This window comes from Oryctolagus cuniculus, chromosome 3, assembly GCF_964237555.1.
Source record: "Oryctolagus cuniculus chromosome 3, mOryCun1.1, whole genome shotgun sequence".
Classification (NCBI taxonomy): Eukaryota; Metazoa; Chordata; class Mammalia; order Lagomorpha; family Leporidae; genus Oryctolagus; species Oryctolagus cuniculus.
This window is the reverse complement of record NC_091434.1, coordinates 18,006,804-18,026,331: the sequence shown is the minus strand read 5'-3', so window position 1 is coordinate 18,026,331 and position 19,528 is coordinate 18,006,804. Positions and strand designations below refer to the sequence as shown.

The 19,528-nt window shown below is 39.8% G+C and overlaps 1 protein-coding gene across 2 annotated transcripts in view; it reads right to left on the bottom strand.

Annotated features, from left to right (window-relative positions):
- The window catches only part of EPHA4 (EPH receptor A4), a 157,938-nt gene that overhangs the window by 7,775 nt on the left and 130,635 nt on the right, over positions 1-19,528 (bottom strand). The window contains exons 9-16 of one of the 2 annotated variants that reach the window (XM_008259229.4): positions 17,306-17,364; positions 15,331-15,444; positions 14,677-14,862; positions 10,728-10,789; positions 10,065-10,274; positions 7,815-7,964; positions 4,478-4,671; positions 7-191 (exon numbers count right to left, since the gene is read on the bottom strand). In XM_008259229.4, the coding sequence (XP_008257451.1) occupies positions 32-191; positions 4,478-4,671; positions 7,815-7,964; positions 10,065-10,274; positions 10,728-10,789; positions 14,677-14,862; positions 15,331-15,444; positions 17,306-17,364 (1,135 nt within the window). In that variant the 3' untranslated portion in view covers positions 7-31. The remainder of the gene's footprint in view (positions 1-6; positions 192-4,477; positions 4,672-7,814; positions 7,965-10,064; positions 10,275-10,727; positions 10,790-14,676; positions 14,863-15,330; positions 15,445-17,305; positions 17,365-19,528) is intronic. The other variant, XM_002712496.5, reaches the window with a different exon arrangement.

Here is a 19,528-nt window from a genome sequence, read left to right as displayed (position 1 = left end):
ATTTACCCTTTCGTGTTACATCGCTGAGTACTTACTCCTGGTTCATGTGCACCACAGCCTCTAGTGTGGTATAACCAGCAGCTGTGAAGTTATCCTTATACCGGTCCATTTTAATGGCCTGCAGCCAATCGCCCACTGATACCACGGCAGAGAATTCAGGGGAGCTTGGATCCAACAAGGCAGTGTTCGGTCTAGAAAGGGAACAAGTATGTATAAAGAGACAGGAGCTATCAGTAAGACTCATAAGTTAGCTGGCCTGGACTAAGCAAGGAACTTAAGCCAAGAGAAAGTCTTATGTGGAATAATCATCACGTGGAATAATCATCACCAAATGTAACTTTGTGACATTTTTCATTCTTCATTTCATAAAGCTGCTAATCATGTGTCTATCACCCAACCTGCTTTTAATGTCACGTCCTGCATTTGTTTTATGTGGCCCTCTTAACGTGTTAATGCTCATAGCGTGTCTTTCAGTATCTAGTCTGGGGTAAAGATTGGGGAGCCCTTGTGGATAAAAACTGTTCAATCTTTGGGGGAAAGAATCTGTTCCTTGCTAGCACCGAATATTACAGACGTTGGCTCAGCAACTATGGAAACCCTACTGAAGTATGAGTAAAGAAAACCGCGAGCTTGCAACCTGCCAGACTTGATGGAAGCAGAGAAAACAGTGGACGTTCAAATCTCGCATGCTTCCAGCCAGGTCTGCAGGCAGGCTCAGTGCATTCAAACAAACTTGGGACAGCAGGGAGTTAATCCCCTCTTTAATCAACCCATGCCTGACCAGCACGTGTGCCAAGACTGGCAGAAAGAAGGGCCACTTTGATCACTGTTTGGATTGTGGAATGTGCTTCTCGTATTCCCTTGCTAGGGTTCCTAAATAATGGCTGCAGCAAATTCAAAGCACTTCTTATTAACCTATTTATTAGTTTACTCATTTCCTAGGCCAGGTGTTTTACATTAGGTCACTACCAAGAGTGACTATAGACAGGAATTCTATCATATTCATGATATTAATTATATGATAAATTATTTACTTACAGAAAATACATATCAAGATAATTATAGTCATCTTCATTAAATGATTTAATAATCAGAAGGTAGACTTCCATTGGGGTATTTTACACCACCTTTATAATTACCTGCGTAGCAACACCAGTACTTTAAGTTATATTTTCTCAAACTTCCCCTTTCCCTTAAAAAATCACAGAATGTGTCTGGTTTTAAGATTTTGATCTGATTTTCATCCTGAGTTATGTTTGAATACATTTAAATGAGAATTATATTACTAGTGATTTCAGCCAAAAATTATTTTCATATAAAAACAAAATTAAGTGAATGTAAAGCCTTGATTAATTTTGTAAGAGAAGATTTCATTCAATTCCAGTTTAAATTCTTATTTACATTGTTTTAATTTGCATTATTTCATTTTACATAAGTATTTTAATAAATATTTGCTTTAATGAACAGTTGTGTGTCCAAATGGTAGCTTGTCTTTGTGACCTTTCTTTTGTGCTGGTCATTCCTTTTTTTTTTTTTTTTGGACAGGCAGAGTGGACAGTGAGAGAGAGAGACAGAGAGAAAGGTCTTCCTTTGCCGTTGGTTCACCCTCCAATGGCCACCGCGGCCGGCGTGCTGCGGCCAGCGCACCACGCTGATCCGATGGCAGGAGCCAGGTACTTATCCTGGTCTCCCATGGGGTGCAGGGCCCAAGCACTTGGGCCATCCTCCACTGCCCTCCCGGGCCATAGCAGAGAGCTGGCCTGGAAGAGGGGCAACTGGGACAGAATCCGGCGCCCCGACCGGGACTAGAACCCGGTGTGCTGGCGCCGCAAGGCAGAGGATTAGCCTAGTGAGCCAATGGCGCCGGCCCTGTGCTGGTCATTCCTATCAAGTCCAATTTTCTGAGTAAAAATCTTCATATGTTTACAGTAAAAATCATCAACTTTCAATTTCTGTCTCAATTTTAAGACAATAGCAAATATCACCATGTGGCATTTTAGACATCCAATTGTGTATTAGATGTACAGCAAGAATATCTGTTTTTAGACAAAGACTAATAGAGTGCATTCCCTTCTAGCTGCAACTCAGGAGCATTAACAGAGCAAGATGTAGGCTCTGAGTACCTGAAACAAGGTCACAATGACCTTGGCATGAAAATATCTTCATTCGCTATCAATTAACTCTAAGGGTCATCCTCAACCTTGTTCTGAAAGTCTGAGTGCTCTTTGTGGAGAACACTGTGACATTTGCCTAATTCTGCATTGAATCACATACCAGGTTAAACCACATCCTATCATCAGCAAGCACTAATAAGCATCAAAGTTATGTTAGTGTCATCAATGGGAAAATAAGAAATAAGAAAATATCCAATAATTTAATTTGCGCTACACTTTGGTACAAAGCAGACGTTATGTAGTATTAGTGGGTGAACAGCATATGCTATTCCATACCTAAGTATTCACTTTAGGACCCTCAAACAAGATACATGGGCTCTGGAGCTGAAATCGAAAAGGAGGCAGAGGTTTACTTAGGAACTGAAGAAGCTCACAGGACTTGGCAAGGAGGCCCTGTCCTCATCTGTTTCACCCTTGTGGAGAAGAGAAGAGCAAAACACAGCCCCAACTGTTAGGATATGCTTGTTTTTTTCAATTCACACAATTACCAAGTGGCAGTGATAAGATATGAATTCAGCCCTTTTCAATGTTATTTTTTAAAACACCACTGGTTAGTGGTTAGTGTAAGCTGACTTAGAATGCTAACATTTCACAGTGGAGTGCAGAGTTTGAATTCTGGCTGTTCTGTGTGTTTGATTCAGCTTCCTGCTAGTGCATCTGTGAGGCAGTGGATAATGACTCCAGTACTTGGGTTTCAGCCACCCACATGGGAGACCCAGATGGGGTTCCTGGCTCCTGGCTCTGGCCTGGGCTAGCCTTGGGTGTTGCTGGCATTTGGGGAGTGAACCAGCAGTTGGAAGATATCTCTATCTCTCTGTTTCCCTTTTTCTCCCCTGCTCTGTCATTCTACCTTTCAAATCAGTAAGTAAATAAATCTTTTTAAGCTTTTTTATACACTGGTCAATGATAGGGACTGGAAAGAGCCTGGAGGGGAATAGAGGGCATTTCTGGTGTCTACATTCTTTCTGTCATATATTGCAAGAATGAGCACAATCCTTCTTCTGTTCTAGGATTTTAAAAATGTATTTATTTAATTTTAGTGAAATATTTGGGGGGAGGGAAGGAGAGAGAGAGAGAGAGAGAGAGAGAGAGAGAGAGATCTCACTGACTAATACACTCTCCAAAGACATTCAACAACTGGGACTGGGACAGACTGAAACCAGGAGCCAGAACGCCAGTCCTGGTCTCTTAACATGGGTTGCAGGGACCCAGGTACTTGAACATCACCTGCTGCCACTCAATGTGTGCATAAGCAGGAATCTGGAGCAGAACAAGGATTTGAAGTCAGGCACTCCAATATAGGATGCAGATGTCCCAAATGCTGTGCCAAATGCTCCCTCCTCTAGGATTTTTAGGCTAAATTTTCAGGGCAAAGATCAGAGGAAAACATAGACCCCATGAGTACTCAAAGGGCTTGGATACTGTGAGAAAAGATATTTTTCTTTTAATTAAGGGTCATGATGAAACAGAAATTTTTTTAGAAACTCCAATTTGGAATTCAGTGGGTACATCAACTCACAAAGGCCCAAGTCACCTGGTCTTATTATGCCTGTCTTCATAAATAGTCTAAGACGGATGATGTATGCCTTCTCCGATGGGACTGGCATCTAAGCACCACAACCTGACAGCAGTTAAGCCCAGTCTCCAGGTCGAGAGTTCCTACTGAATTATGAGATTGAATTATAATATCTTTATGTTACTCCTAGACTGACTGATACGCTTCTTCATATTGCCCTGTTTCAATGAAATAACTACCTCTTGCACAGGCAGTTCAGTCATTTTAGTTTTTAAAACCCTTCTCAGACCTTCATCTGCATGCTTTGTAAATTGGTCCGTCTGTATCTTGGCCCTGTGTCCTTCTACTCTGAAAGACTCAGAAAAAACAAAGCAGAAGAACTGAAACCCAAGGAATCTCTTGCTATAATTAACATCGAGTAGTCCTTTTAAAACTGCAGAGCTTAAAGAGTCCTCTCTTACTTCCTACTATGCCAGTGTTCCCTTCCTTTTTCCAAAGCACAACCCATCCTTCTTCCTAAATTTTTAGGAACAGCATAAAATAAGCATTTTGGTCACTTTGTTGTTATTTTCAAACATTTTCTTTTCTTACTATTAATTGAGGCTCCTGGAAATGGTGAACAGAACTACCTTAAATACTCCACTAATTGAAAAAGCAGCCACCTGCATGGCAGAGAGCTGTGAGATGGCTGCCAATGAAAAGGCAGGAGGAATTAAAGGGAGTCACCACTTGCCTGCCACCTCTGATATATTCTTTCATACATCACCATTAAGCAAGCACGGCTAACCTGGAACTCTCCGTCCCTGTCCTCTTCAAGCTGTTGGGATTGCGGATGAGTTTGTCCAACATGTTGACAATCTGCCCAAATTTAGGCCTGTCGCTTCTCTCCTTCTGCCAGCAGTCCAGCATCAGCTGGTGCAGTGCAATGGGGCAGTCCATCGGAGGGGGTAGCCGATAGCCTTCCTCAATGGCTTTAATCACCTATTGAAGACAACAGGATGCTATGTTAAGCTGCCAGGCAAGCTGTTGTTAGAGCTCACTCTCCTGACTGGCATGTTCTTCTCCATTCAGCTGCCAGAGAGCTTGAGCACCGGAACAGCTCCAAGTCCTTCCCAGAAACCAAAGCCGAACCTCAGTATTGCTGGCAACAGCAGAGGGAAGCCAGCTGTTGCTGCGAGGTGTTCTCATGGCAAGCAATTCCAATCTGAACTTCTCACGTGAAAACGTATAAACGTTCCAAAGTAGTTAGGACCCACTGATACCTACGACATGGCATCAGACCTTTGGCAATGGCCCTCGGACATCACAAGGTCCTGCCCTCTGCTCCTCTCCAATCTTCCTTTCAGTATCATCATCCCCAAAACACTCACAGCAACAGAGACTCTGATCTAGTGCTAAAGACCTCCCTCCAAAAGCAATTCATAGCTGTCTCCAGACGGAATTCCCTTTGCATTATTTGAAGCCTGTGTCTTCTTGCTCAGACTGTTGTGGGTCAACACCAGCGCCCACCTTCACAAGTCCATTTGGAAGACTATAACCTCAGAAACCAATTCGGTATCTCATTCTGGGTCTGTTTGCTGTTCATGGATGCCATTAAAGATGCAAGTAGATTTAATTTTAAGTAAGTGTTAGGAAAAACAGAAAACTAGAAGGAAATGACCCCCTTTTAGGGCATTAACATTTTAAAGGAGAACCTTCTGCAGCTAAGGAAATAAGTTATAATGGCAGACGGTAATTGCTTTATTGCCCAAGAACATCCAAAGTGGTGTTCTCACCTAATCAGACTTAAACAATGCTAGCTGCTAGAAGAACAAATAGTGGCTTCTGCTGTCTCAGAGACCGTATTAGATTATCCTGTGGTGGGTCTCTTGACTGCTAACAACTGGCCTTCAACAGAAAACTTCATTTGGACCCAGTTTCTGTGTTCCAGAGTGATGGCTGTCTTTTTAACCAGCATGTTGCTTCAGTTTAATGAACGAACATTTTGTGATTTATTAAGCCTTCTGATCCTTTTCCTCCCATGTATCTTGCCAGGATCTTGCTGTACTATATGATCTACTCCTTCTAAGAGAATTCTCTGTGCCATCTCACTGAACCCTATTCTACTTCTAGCAATTATGCAAGGTCAATTTGATATTCTGGCTTTCTTTTATGTTTCCAGGTACATGGTATTGACTCTGGACTTGATGAAAAGATTTTACATTGAATTGATGAGAATGCAAACAACACTGGACTGATGCCAGGGTAACTCAACTTGTTATAACCCCTCAAACATTAATAAGCTCCTTATCCACCGCCAGCTTGGGAGATGACTCATGGGTTAACAAAGCATATTTTCTCATTTTACTGCTGAGTATTTTGGGGGTGCTGAGGACTAAAACAAACAGAAAACTTGCAAAGTTTGACATATCTTCCCCAGTTACTTTCACTCCATTTACCATATGCCAGATGAATTCTACTCCTGTAATTCTTGAGTTACATTTCTTATTGATTCCTGTTCTACACAGAAACCAACACAAAGACAAATACACATGAATGATAGGTCAATTGGTGGGTTGTGGGTGAGAAATGGCTGCAAATGCTTTTACATGGATAAAACCAGACAACTGAAAGTTTGCAACAAAATTGTTTTAATACATTATATAGTCAAAATTACAGGTCTGAAAAGAGGGCAGAAAAAAACTGTTATCTTCAGGTACTCTACTGTTGTGAACATTTGGCCATGACTCTCAAGTATAATAAAGGAAGGCTTACTATCAAGTAATAGGACATGCAAAGAGAGGCATTGCTTGCTCACTGCAGTTGCTGTTCCCTTGGAAAATCTCTCACCTAATCCAAATGTGGCTACAAGAAACTACTTGAAGGTATCTGCATAGTGTAATCACATCACACAGTAGATGACACGCCGCTGTTCCTCTCTGTAGTCTTGTCCTATCTGTCATTACTTATCACTTAAGCTAGCCACTGTCATTCTTACCACCTGCTATGAATCTTCTTTCATAATTTTCAGCTAAGACAATGTCAACACTACCATTCCTCTTAATCTGGCTAGTTAGAGAACAGAATTCTTTCTGCCTGTCTGGATACATAGCACATAAGCTTCTCTATTGCTTGGAGCATTCTGTTATCGACAAGGTGACTTGTGTCCTGTTTCTTAAGGGCACCTTTTTCTTCCCATAACTGTTAAGGCTTTGCATGTTTCAACAGAGAGGGCAGATGGTCAGGAACATGCCCCATCAGAAACTTTAAAAAGAAGACTCTCTACAATACCATTTTAACAGGTAAACCAAACATCCTCAGGTAATATTTTACCTCCTAAATGAAAAAATAAAAAATTGGAATGTTCAAAAAGTACAGGTAGCCATTTCATTTTTAATCTGATTTTTAATGCTTCCACAACTAACCAAAACATTTCCAAAACTACCTAAAACATATTCTAGGAAGACCCCTTGGTCTGGGACCTTTTCTTGTTTTGTTTTGTCTTTTCTTTTTCACTAGAGATGTTTGTAATTAAATTCTATGCCTCTAGAATCTTATTAGTGTCATTATTGAATGCTGTTCTGAAATTGCCAGCATCGGGATCCTCCTTGACGAAGTAGTCCAGATGGCACATTTAAAGGGAGGTGCATAATTTACAAAGGGTCATTTGGCATAGCTTTATTTTAGAGTTCTCAAGGGGCAGGCCCTAATTATAATTATGACGGCTTTAAAATATTCACTAGTTTTTTTCCCCCCAGTAAACTCTTCATGTCACTATCATCATATGTGAAAATCATTTTATGACCTCTGCATTTTCTTTAAATGTAAAGTTTACTTTCATTTCAGGATGGTTTTGAAATCTCACCACATAAAAATACTTTCCTTTATTGTAACTTATCAATTGATGCATTTATCTATCTATGTATCTATATTCTACACTGTACCACATAAGTCACCCAATTTTGGTCCTTAAAGCTGATGATCATGGTTCGTCATAATAGTGACCTAGATTACTAGACAAGTTAGTATCAAGAACCTGGAGTTTAAGGTATCATTTTAAACCCAATACTCACTCTATCATATAGTAATAAGGAATATCTTTAACCTCAATATAGATACATATATTTCAGAACACATAGACTCACATCTTGATTGGACATATCCCAGTAAGGTCTTTCTCCATACGACATCACTTCCCACATAACGATTCCATAGCTCCATACATCACTGGCTGATGTGAATTTACGATAGGCAATTGCCTCTGGCGCGGTCCACCGGATAGGAATCTTGCCACCCTGTGAACATTTGAGCCATAAGTTATTTGCTAAGTACATCACTGATGTGCCATTTTAGTTTCTGAATGTAGTTACTACTTGCTAAGCAGGGCAACAGCATTCCTGAGAAAGCTCTCAAAACAATAATAACAGACTGATTTAGTTTAACTAAAGTCTTCCAGGTTGAGACAGTTCTCATCATATGTTTTCTTTAGTCACAGGGAAGTGCTCAAGTAATCTGTCTAATTATTTTTCAAAAGCCTACCTATTATCTGAGCTCTGCTTAAGGCAATACTGTAGAAGAGAGAATCTCAGGTTTACAAAATACATGTTATCCATGGTATATCAAAGGATATGTGGCTGACATTTGTTTTGACTCTTTATTGGATTGTCTCACCCAGCAGCACAAAGGCAATGCTTAATTTTGCCTCAGAAATAAAAAACAATTGAAGATACATATGAAAATTTCCATCCCTCATAATGTTACCTACTTTTACATAGGATGAGAAACATCCTCAATGTAGCTTGAAGATAATATGCTAAATAGCCCCAGTGGAAGTAATAATACCAAAGAGCTACCATTGTCTCCAACTAGTGGTAGAAGTTTAGTTATTATTCAGTTAAAAAAAAAAAAAAAAAACAACTTGTGAAAATGGCAAGTCAACTAGTATCATCAAGAAAAATTTTAAAATGCTGCCTTTTTAAAATTGCAAATATCTCTAGTTTGTTTATCTTTGTGTGCAAGATGTTTTTAATCAAGTTTCAAATCCCCTAGTGTTCTATCAGGGTAAATTAATTCAACATGAATTCAGACCCTTGAGCTGTTCAAATAGCCATCATTTCAAAGTTTGCTTTATTAGATAGGGCTACTAAACAGGACAACAAATTGTGCTGGACATTGCTTTGATACACTGCAGCTTACTCTGAAAACCCAGTGTATTGCACTCATTTGTGACATACTGAAAGATACTTGTTATGCCCTCTGCCTTTCTTAAACCTTTGCCTAAGGTCTGATCTATGCAAATGTATCACTGTCAAATCCTCATGTAACTTTTACCTCTCCAACTAACGGGAAAAAAACGAAAGGTCTTCTGCTCTCACATGGATATACTCTTTTCTAAATGAATGGGCTTGGAATTGAAAAAAAAGGTATATATATATATATATATATATATATAAGAATAAAAATTTTAGCCAAGGAAATTGAATATTAGGCCCCCAAACTAACAGACAAGAAAAACACTAACCAGCCAAACTAAAAAAATACAATGCTTGAGATTACAGATGCTGAAAAGGGTGAAAATAGCTGGTAACTGTCTGCTTCATGTTGATTTTAACAGTGTCAGCCTTAATAGCCAATAACTGTTTTATGATTCTCTGTTTATTCCATTAGTATTTTATATTCAGATCACCAGGCTAAGATAGCAATGCCATTAACTGTATACTGAAAACTCTTAACTGCGTCCTAATCCTTGCTTATCTGCTAGTAGTAAAAGGAAGGCCATTAGATACAGGGCAATCTTGTATAGTGTAAATGTTTCCTAAATCCTGTATATACATTCTCAGATTCAGTAGCCAACCAACCAGAAACATTGCTTTGTCTTGTTTAGAATAAGGACTGCTTTTTTTTAGGAATCCAAAAGAGTCAAACAGAAAATCTCAAATGGACAGAAAGGAAAGATAGAAAGAAGGAAGAGAAAGCAAGGAAACAAGTAAGTAAACAAGCAAGAAAGATCAAGTGGAAAAATACAGTAAGTGAAGCTACCTCCAGATTTTCTCAGTAATTGATCATCTGTCATAAAAATTATCTTTGATACTTCTCATCTAGCTCAATTTCTAGACAGTTTCTTATTGTTCATTAGCCTTTGCCCAAAAATTTTGGAAGGGAAAATAATTAGTTTTTCTTGCAGTTTTTAGCTTTAGAAAATGGTTACCCATCTAGAGTCTGCTAAAAATTCTTCTTGGAAACATGAGGTTAAAATGGTTGCAGGGGTACAAAGAGGGTCTGAAGAATGAGGAAACTCAAAAAAATTAAAACGAGTCATAAAAGGCTTAAACATCAAGGTGAGAAGAGAACAAGCTGCATCAGAGTGAAGCCCAGAGGTCCGAGGTCATCCTTACCCTGGTGGTGTACGCTGCTTCCGGATCATCCTCAAGCACGCGTGACATGCCGAAATCAGACACTTTGCAGACTAAGTTGCTATTTACCAGGATGTTCCGGGCGGCCAGATCACGATGCACATAGCTCATGTCAGATAAGTACTTCATCCCGGACCCGATGCCACGAAGCATGCCCACCAGCTGAATGACTGTAAATCTACCATCATTCTTCTGCATAGGGAAGGGGTGAGACACAATCCCATTAGCATTAGGCCGAATTAATTACCACCAAACATTTATTACTTGGGTCTTTTTTGATATCTGTATCCGGCATGCAATGAAACTCTACATTATTTCCGGGCCTTTCTGACCAAAGTCACTAATTCACTGGTAGAGTGTACCCTAGGAGCTGGATTTCCTTCCTGTGATAGATGGAAATTAGCCAACTGTAATGAATCTAGGACTCAAACAGCTCCACGATGCAAGAATAAATCAAACGCTACCCTCACTGCCCATGGATTATTTAACAGCCTTAAAAATCTCATCATTCTCTATTTCTCTTCTTCCTCTTCCTTTAATCCATTAAAAACTTCCACTAGTACAACCAAACAGAATGTATACAAGGGGATCTGTAAGTTTCCTAAGTACTACAATTCTTGGGTTTAACATAAATTAGACACGTACCCTGAGGAATGCATCCAAAGAGCCATTCTCCATGTATTCTGTTATGATCATTACTGGTTTACCTAGAGTTTTCAGAAAGAAAAACACAAACCCTTGATGAGCACCGCAGTTAATGAGATAAAAATGGGCTGTGCACAATTTTACTGCCAAGACACCTGTCTTGTGTGATCTAATTTAATTAAAACAAGCCAAGCTTATGCCTCAGCTGTGGGGAGCTAGGAATGAAATATTAAAAGGACAAGTAGGTTTAAATTCCATCTGGAAGGTTAACCCTTTGGGTGGTTTGTTGACAAAATCTTAAACTAAAGTGGCCCCTGGTATCCAGGGAGCATGTGAATGGATAATTGCTCTCTTGAGCAAAAGGGGAAAAGATAAATGGATAGGCAGTTCAAACATTAAAAAAGAAAAGTATAAACCTTTATGATAATTATTTTGTTCCCAGAAGAGACACTTGTGTGATGCTAAAGAAGTCACTGCACAGGGAAACTTTCTTCTTTATTTTGAGAAACTTGGGCTTGGGGACCTGTAGCTGTGTCAGACACTTCACTGTTGAGACACATCTAAAGCCCAAGCATGCAGCCTCTTTCAGGTTTACGATGCTGGATTCACATGACGGCTGTCTCCTTTCTCTTCCCTTTCCCTGTCTGTGAATAAGCTCTGTCCTGTTTACTTCCTTAAACTACCCCCGCCTCAAAAACGAACAACAAAAGAACAACGGTCACAGAAAAGGCTCAGGAAATTATTTCACCTAACACAGGAATTTAAATGCAGTTCTAGAACTTTCTTGCGCCCTTCCCCCCTATGTTAGCCAAGAAATCAAATGGATTGAAGTTCAGAGTGGGTGTGGGGCAGAGCAATGCTTTTGTTTCATTTTAGGTCTCTCTCTGAGGACTTGCAGAAGTAAGAAGGATTTCTCAGTTCCCGAGTCTGGCAGTGACCCCTGGTTTGATATCCTCTTCATTCTAAAGGGTTTTGTTGGTGGGCACAGAGGGGTGATCCTTCATTTCTTATTGGGAAAGGGTACAAGAGTAGAGTCTGTAAAAGATTCTCATGGAGAAAATTAAAGCGTCAGTTGGCTACAAAAAGCTATTGGCATTTTTTTCCCCCTGTACTCACTGATTGAATCTAAGACATTCAGTTAGGGGAAACAGGCTAGGATATTTCACTGCTGAAAAACACCCACAATTATTCTAAATAATGTATTTAACCAGGGACCCTCAACCAGTATATCTGGAGTGGTAAAAAGAAAAATGACTTCCTTTTAGAGGCAAAAAAGTGAAAGAGCAGAAGTTTTTTTATTTCAATGAAGTCCAATTTATCAATTTGTTCTTTCGTTGTGTTTTTCCATCCTGTGTCTAAGAAATGTTTTCATAGGCAAACATTTTGGGTTACAAAATAATACTATAGAGATTCTTATTTTCAAGTGAAGAATGAAAGCTAGCAGAAAAAAACAGGAATTTTGACACAGACCAAAGAATGACAAAATCTCTCCCAGTCTTTTCCTTGTACTGAAGGGGTGGTTCCAAGGTATCTTCCCAACCTCTGTCAACATAAATAGGAAGTTCCTGGTTCTCCAATTCACCTGCCCTCAGCATCTGTGACCACAGTCTTCAGACAGAATAAATGTGTCTAAATGAGTTTTAATTAACCTGTCTCAATCAAAAAATACTGTGTCACCTCATGAGCAAGGGTGACTCTTGGCCTTGCATTAACACCTACTTCCATTTCACCAGCTCCTCTATAGCTGCGGAAACAAGAGGAGAGGATCCCGAAGAGATGGAGTAATGGAGAGAATTTACAGTTCTCCTGTCAATTTAAAAAGTTACTCAAGTGACTGCTGGTAATGAATTCACACTCTTCCATTCCACCCTTTCAACCTCACACTTCCCTAGTCTGACTCTTGGCACCATCTTCACAATTTTTCTGCATTCCTTTTTCTCTTTATTAAAAGTACCCATTTGTCAGAGTCTTTATGAGTTCTACAAGAGAAATAAAGACGAATGTCTCCATAAGCAGACAGACCTATAAAATGGGCCTGAGCTGGGCTGGTGCATGGAGGAAGCTCCTTCTGCGAGACAGGCAGAGATGCAGTGGGGAGTGGAGACCCGGACAGCTTCTCTGGTGAAAATTCTAAATCATTTTAATTCAGTGACAACTGCATTATGCAAATGTATCCAGTCGTTTATAACAGTTACAGCTGTAATAGCTACGGGTTTTAGAGGCGCGGTGGGACTTTAATACAAAGATCCCCTGTTTCTTTTTTCTTCTGCAAAGGTGCTATGAAAATCACTGTCTGCAGCAGCAGAAACACCCTGAGCTGAACAGAGGCTCCTTTTTAGAAAATGGACCTGCAGAAGTATTTAACCGGAATGTTATCTTTTAATTAAAGCAGTGAAGGGTCCTGGGCAGCCCCGAAGGCCACAGGCAACAGAAAAATATCCTGTCTGTAAAACTAATCTTAAAAAGCAAATAGAGCTATTCTATGCTAATTATAGCCCTCACCTCAGGCGGAAATTATATATCCTTAGCACCAAGCTTCCTTTTTTGAGGGACGGGGAAAGATGTACATATTAAGACATAATAACATCATGGAACACTAAGAAGTTGTGTTTGCAATTTGCCATTGTGCTAAATGCTCTACTTATTTTATTTCACGTTCCCAAATCTTGCAAGACAAGTTTTTTTTTTTTTTTTTTTCTTTTTACCTCCACTTTACCAATGAGGCAACAGAAATAGAAAGATTGAACATCTCTTCCAAGGCTCTTGTTTCACTAGCAGTAGAGCTAGTATGCAAGTCACGCGTCCATGGTTCCCAAAGTGGGATCCTGGACCTGCTGTGTTGGTGGCTTTACCTGTGGTGAGCTTTTTGGGGTTGCAAACTCAGCAGCCCTACCCCACCTGCTGAGTCAAATCTCTGGGGGCAGACTGCAGTAAACTGCTTTGCAGAATCTTCCTGAAGATTCCTCGGTATGTTTAAATGTGAGGACCTCCAAACGAATGCATGCCTTGTCTCACATGTTAGTAAACTCCTCATTTCCTCTTCCTAAAGATCGTGTACCTTCTGTCCTACTCTCACTCTGCCCCAGATTAAATGTCTCAGCTTTGCTGTTTAACCTGCCCGCTGCCTGCTTCAACCCCAGAAGCAGCCACGCTGATTGAGGTTGCCTTCTACAGACACTTTGGTTCAAGTAGGGGAAGTCACAGCTTACAGGGTCGGTGATTGCAGTAAGCCGGGGAGGTGCTGGGAGCTCCTGGAATCAATGCCCCTTAAACAGTCACCGCTTCGGCTGCACTGTCTATGTGGCACTTTATACCTTGGCGTTACCTAGCCTTACAGATGTAGTCAGGGTTTGTTTCACAAAATGCATCTGTTGAGCTGTGCCGTATTTTAACTGAAGCGTGGTTCACAGGCTCAGCGAATGCTAATGGACTAAAAAAGGAAGGTTCAACCAGGTGTTACTGTAAATAGGTGCTGAACTGCAACGGCCATAAATCAGGAAGGGTAGACAAGCAAATCCCCCAATATAATAAGGATTCCCAAGATTCATTCCCTGCATCTGGAGAGAAACATCCAGCGCAAGGTGCGGTGAAGTTCTGTTGTATTTTAAATGAAAAGTACTTAAAATTTATTTTGTTTACCATCTGCTTATGCCTACCCTGTGACAATCAGTTTGGCCCAGCAAAGATTTGAAAGATGGTATGGCATACCAAAAATCTGCAATATTAATTTCCCTAAAATCGCACACAAGCTGCCTCATAGATAGAGTATCAGCCAAAACCAGAGACCCATTGAGAGCTGACTACAAGATTAATGACTTGTCCTGCACCGATTTCCTCTTATTAGCAATCAGTGGGTCTGTTCCATCTGTCATTTCCCTTGGAAAGAAAATGTGTGTTTAATTTCCCAGTAACTTCTAACTTGGCTTTGTAAAAAGAGTGACCTACGTACATTTGGTGACGACACCTTCCAAGTGAATTATGTTCGGGTGGTCAAACTGTCCCATGATGCTGGCCTCACTGAGGAAGTCTCTCCTCTGTTTGTCTGTATAACCCGCTTTCAGAGTCTTGATGGCCACACAGATCTCTCTCTTGCCAGGCACTTTGAGACGCCCACTGCACACTTCGCCAAATTCACCTTTGGGAGAGCAAAAAGAATCTATGATGATGGATTGAAACGCATTCAGGATGAAAGAGTAATAGCTAACACTTGTTGAGTGCACATCACATGCCAGGCACCATGCTGGTGCTTTACAAAGATCACTGCATTGTGCTCTTCCCCAAACCCTTCCCCAAACCTTGCTATCATTAGCTCCATTTCATCAGAGAAATCTGAGGCTTCATGGAGAGCCTGCCCAAAGCCTTATAGTCAGTAAGACGTAGAGTATTGATAGCACACACTTTTTTATTGAGTTTCTTAAGAATAAAGTCAACATTGGCACCGAAGTTCTTTAAAATACACAACATTTTATTCCTCAAATAAGAAAAATCTCATGTACACAGATAGTTGTGCCTATAGACATACTAGCAATCTAATGATATATATTTATAAAACCCACATAAATAATTTTAATATCTACCAAGAAAACAGATGATCGACACTTACCAACACCTATGACTTTTTCAATCTTAATACAGGATGCATCGATTTCTTTGGCGAATTCTCGAACTGCTTGGTTGGGATCTTCATATGTAAAGGGATCCACATAAGTTCTAACACCTGAGTAATGAACATGTGATAGGTTGACTGAACATTTCTCAGGAATCACTAATACACTTCAGTAGTATGGGTCTAAAAATACTTAGCACAAGAGAAGCTGGGTTAACTGTATGGTCCTTGACATGCAAAGATGTATAAACTCTTACTCTGGTTTGCTTTTGTGGGTAAAGTAAGAATTGTTAGCTACTTAAGAGGCCGTAGCTCTACTGACTTCCCAGAATGTCTTCATACCTCAAAAACAAGATAAAAAAAAAAAAAAAAAAAAAAAGAAAAAAGAAAAAAAACCTAACTAGTGTAGGAGAAGAGACTCTCTAAAAGGAAATTGGGAATGTGTTAGCAGAATAGTCTAAATCAATTGCTTTGATCTTTTTGTCCTTGAAACTAGGTCCTACCCAGCAACTCTGGCTATCTTCCTGTAGGAAAAATTATACAAACTTTCTTTGCTTGTAGGCTCTGTCTACATGGTGTCATATTTTGCCCAATATCTGAAACAATGAAACACGTGACTGAGAATTAGCCAACTTAGGTTAAGCTTAGGTTAATATAGAAAAGGGGTAATACAAGATAGTTGACTTGAGATATAGTCTCTGTACTGCATCTCTGTTTTTACATTCTTTTGGAAAGAAGTTACCCTAAGCAAAGATATTGAGGTTCACCTGGAAGCTTCAGGCAGAGATAATCATTATAGCCTAATGAAATGAATTGGAATACCAGGAAGTGCAATTCAGCCTCACCTCATACCCACTTAAAAACTAAACATTTGAACCAAGAGGTGGAAGTTATTACTGGGAGGTTTCTACTGGAATTTACATTTCTCCTCATTGGAGCTCCTGGAGTATTGGGAGCCCTGAGAGCGCGGAGCACCAGTTGGCCCAATCCCTTCGATTATTTACGCCTGTCAGTCTTGTCCTCGTCTCTGCACCTGCCATTATGAATAATCCACTTAAATTGGTTTTTTCAAGTTGCTTATTTTTCATGGATCATTTTTATTTTTAAACTTGTATTCCATTTGAACACTTAAAAGTATTGTTTTAGGAAGAAAACTGGGTGAACAAATGGAAAGTTGTTAAACATCTTATATCCTTCATCACTTTTTATGATCTTGCTAGAAAATCTCCTTGGAGATTTTTCTTTTTCTTCCTGGTTTCCCCATTTTAGTTCCCTGTGCTAAGATGTGTGACACTGACTGCATGAGGCTATTTAAATGTAAATAAGTTGTAAGCAAATTAATATAAAATCCCCTTCCTCATTCTCACATGCTACATTTCAATTATTCAATAGCATATGTGGCAACCGGCTAATGCATTAGACAGTGCAGCTATAGAAGAGTGGGTCAAGTCATAGAGAGCAGTGCTCTTGGATGATCACCAACCTTTTTCGCTGCTTTGCTTAACTCATGCTGGAGCCACTTCTTTGGATTTAGCTTTGACCCCAGTTAGAACACCAAATTAACTAAATTCCACTAGGAAATTATTGACAGTCACAGCTTCTATACCACATGCTGCAATTCTTTGACGAGTAGCAATTCCTGTTCTTTTCTTTGCTTCCCTTCAAATTTTTAGCTTATATGAGAAAAATTATCTTGCCCTGCCCCTCCCCTTACCAGAATGAGCCAGCTAGACCAACACTTTTTCAGTAAAAAAGGAGAATCTAATGGCATTTTTTCCCACCTTACCTCTATCTGCAATCTTAAATAATCCTAAATCACTTATTGTCATGTGATACCATGGAAATCCATGGTTTGGATGAAGGAGACATAATTTAATACCAATAGCCACATGGATAGGATGTAAACACTTCTCAACTACAAAACATGAGACAATCCTCTACAAAGAAAATTATTTTAAATTTATTTACATACCTTGATTTAAATGTTTCTCTTCATCTGCTTCTTGTTTTGCTTTACTGTATTTACTCCGTCTATTAAAAAAAGTTTATAAAAGTAAAATTATTTCCCTCCAAAATAAAAGCTATAACACAAGCCAAAAGATAGTTTCTTTGCTACTGCAAGAAAAATGAGGTAAATATGCTACGCACATTTCATTGACAAGAAAACTAAGGGTTCTCAGAGCTGAAATGACAGGGTTAATAACTTGTCACCTGGGTATTAGGTCTTGTTTCAAGCTCATGCTGTTAAGAGTCCAGAGAGTCTGCCCTTAACTACAGTTTTAAATATAAAGCAAATATTCTATAAAATAATTATAATTTTAAATTCCCAAAAGAGATTTTTATCTCATTGGAGGAAAGATTATTGGCTATAATATTTATATATTACAAATCACATGTTTAGTATCTGACGGGACAAGGTAAGTTCTATTTCTATAACCACAATATCTATTCTCACCAACTTACTGTAGTATCATATGCAACATTTTTTCAAAAGATTCATTGATTGATTTGATAGGCAGAGAGGGAGTGAGATGGAGAAAGAGAGAAATCGTTCATATGCTGGTTCGCTCCTCAGATAAACTCAACAACTGGGGCTCGGCCAGGCTGAAGCCTGGAACCAGAAACTCTATCCTGGCCTCCCACATGGGTGGTAGGGATCCAGTATTTGCAACATCTTCTGTTGCCTTCCCAGGAGCATTAGCTAGAAACTGAATCAAAAGTGGATAGCTGGGACTTAAACCAGCATGCTGATACAGAATACCAGCATCAAAAGTGGTAGTTTAACCTGAATTTTTTTTAAAATCATATATTTATTTGACAGGAAGAAAGAAGGAATGCCATCTGATAGTACACTCCCCAAATGCCAATAGGAACAGGGCTGGACCAGGGCAGCTGAAGGCAAATACCAGATTCAAAATCTAGGTCTCCCATGTGGGTTGCAAAGACCCAGTCACTTGAGACATCACCACTGTGATCCACAGTACGTGTTAGCAAGAAGATGGAATCAGGAGCTGGGAACCGAATCCAGGCATGCTGATGTGGGATGTGGGTGTCTTAACCACTAGGCTAAACATGTACCCTTAATGATACTTTTAAAACAATAGTCTCTGCTTCTTGGTTTCAACACTGCATACAAATTCCTAAATTATTAGTGAAAGTCTAAAAGTTCAATGTTTACTTTGTACTGGATTATATTCCTTAAGTTTATAGAAAACTAACAAGAGTAAATGATAAGATTTCATTTGCTTTGCCTAATTCTCCTTCAATAACATGATGTATGTTCTCAAAGTTGGCATTCTGCCACTATGTCCTTTTGGAATGAGATATAGTTTGTTTAGAATAAAAAGTTTTGGGAATTAGAAATCTCATTTGAAACTCCAATCAGGGAGATGCAGGGGCCTTCAAAAAGTTCATGGGATTTGCATATTATCTTTTAATTCTATTTTTCCAACAACTTTTTCAAGTACCCTCACATACCTAATAATGTATCACTTACAAGAACTAGAAAATCAACTCAAGTCTTATGAGTCAAAAATATTAAATATATGTAAATCTTGAATCATGGCCGGTGCCACGGCTCACCAGGCTAATCCTCCGCCTGTGGCACCGGCACCCTGGTTCTAGTCCCGGTTGGGGCGCCGGATTCTGTCCCGGTTGCTCCTCTTCCATTCCAGCTCTTTGCAGCGGCCCAGGAGTGCAGTGGAGGATGGCCCAGGATGGGCCCTGCACCCGCATGGGAGACCAGGAGGAAGCACCTGGCTCCTGGCTTTGGATCAGCACAGCACCGGCCGTGGTGGCCATTTTGGGAGTAAACCAACGGAAGGAAGACCTTTCTCTCTGTCTCTCTCTCTCTCTCTCTCTTTCTCTCACTGTCTAACTCTGCCTGTCAAAACAAAAAAAAAACCTCTTGAATCATGAGAATATATATCAACTCAGATAACTGAAAAAAACAATTCAGCTCTCTAAAGTTTGGAAAGTTGAAACCCAACTTCCAAAATGTAAAATGTAAAATTTACATGGGAATTTGTAATCATCTTGTGTTTTCTTAGTGCTTCAGAGACGAGGTAAGTCAAGATTCTCGCAGGTGAGGACACGGACACTGTGAGTTGAGGAAAGTGTTCTTGAGGCACAGAATGACTGGGCTGCATGATCTGGTCAGAATCTACACCCTGAACTCCTGAACTCTGAACACATA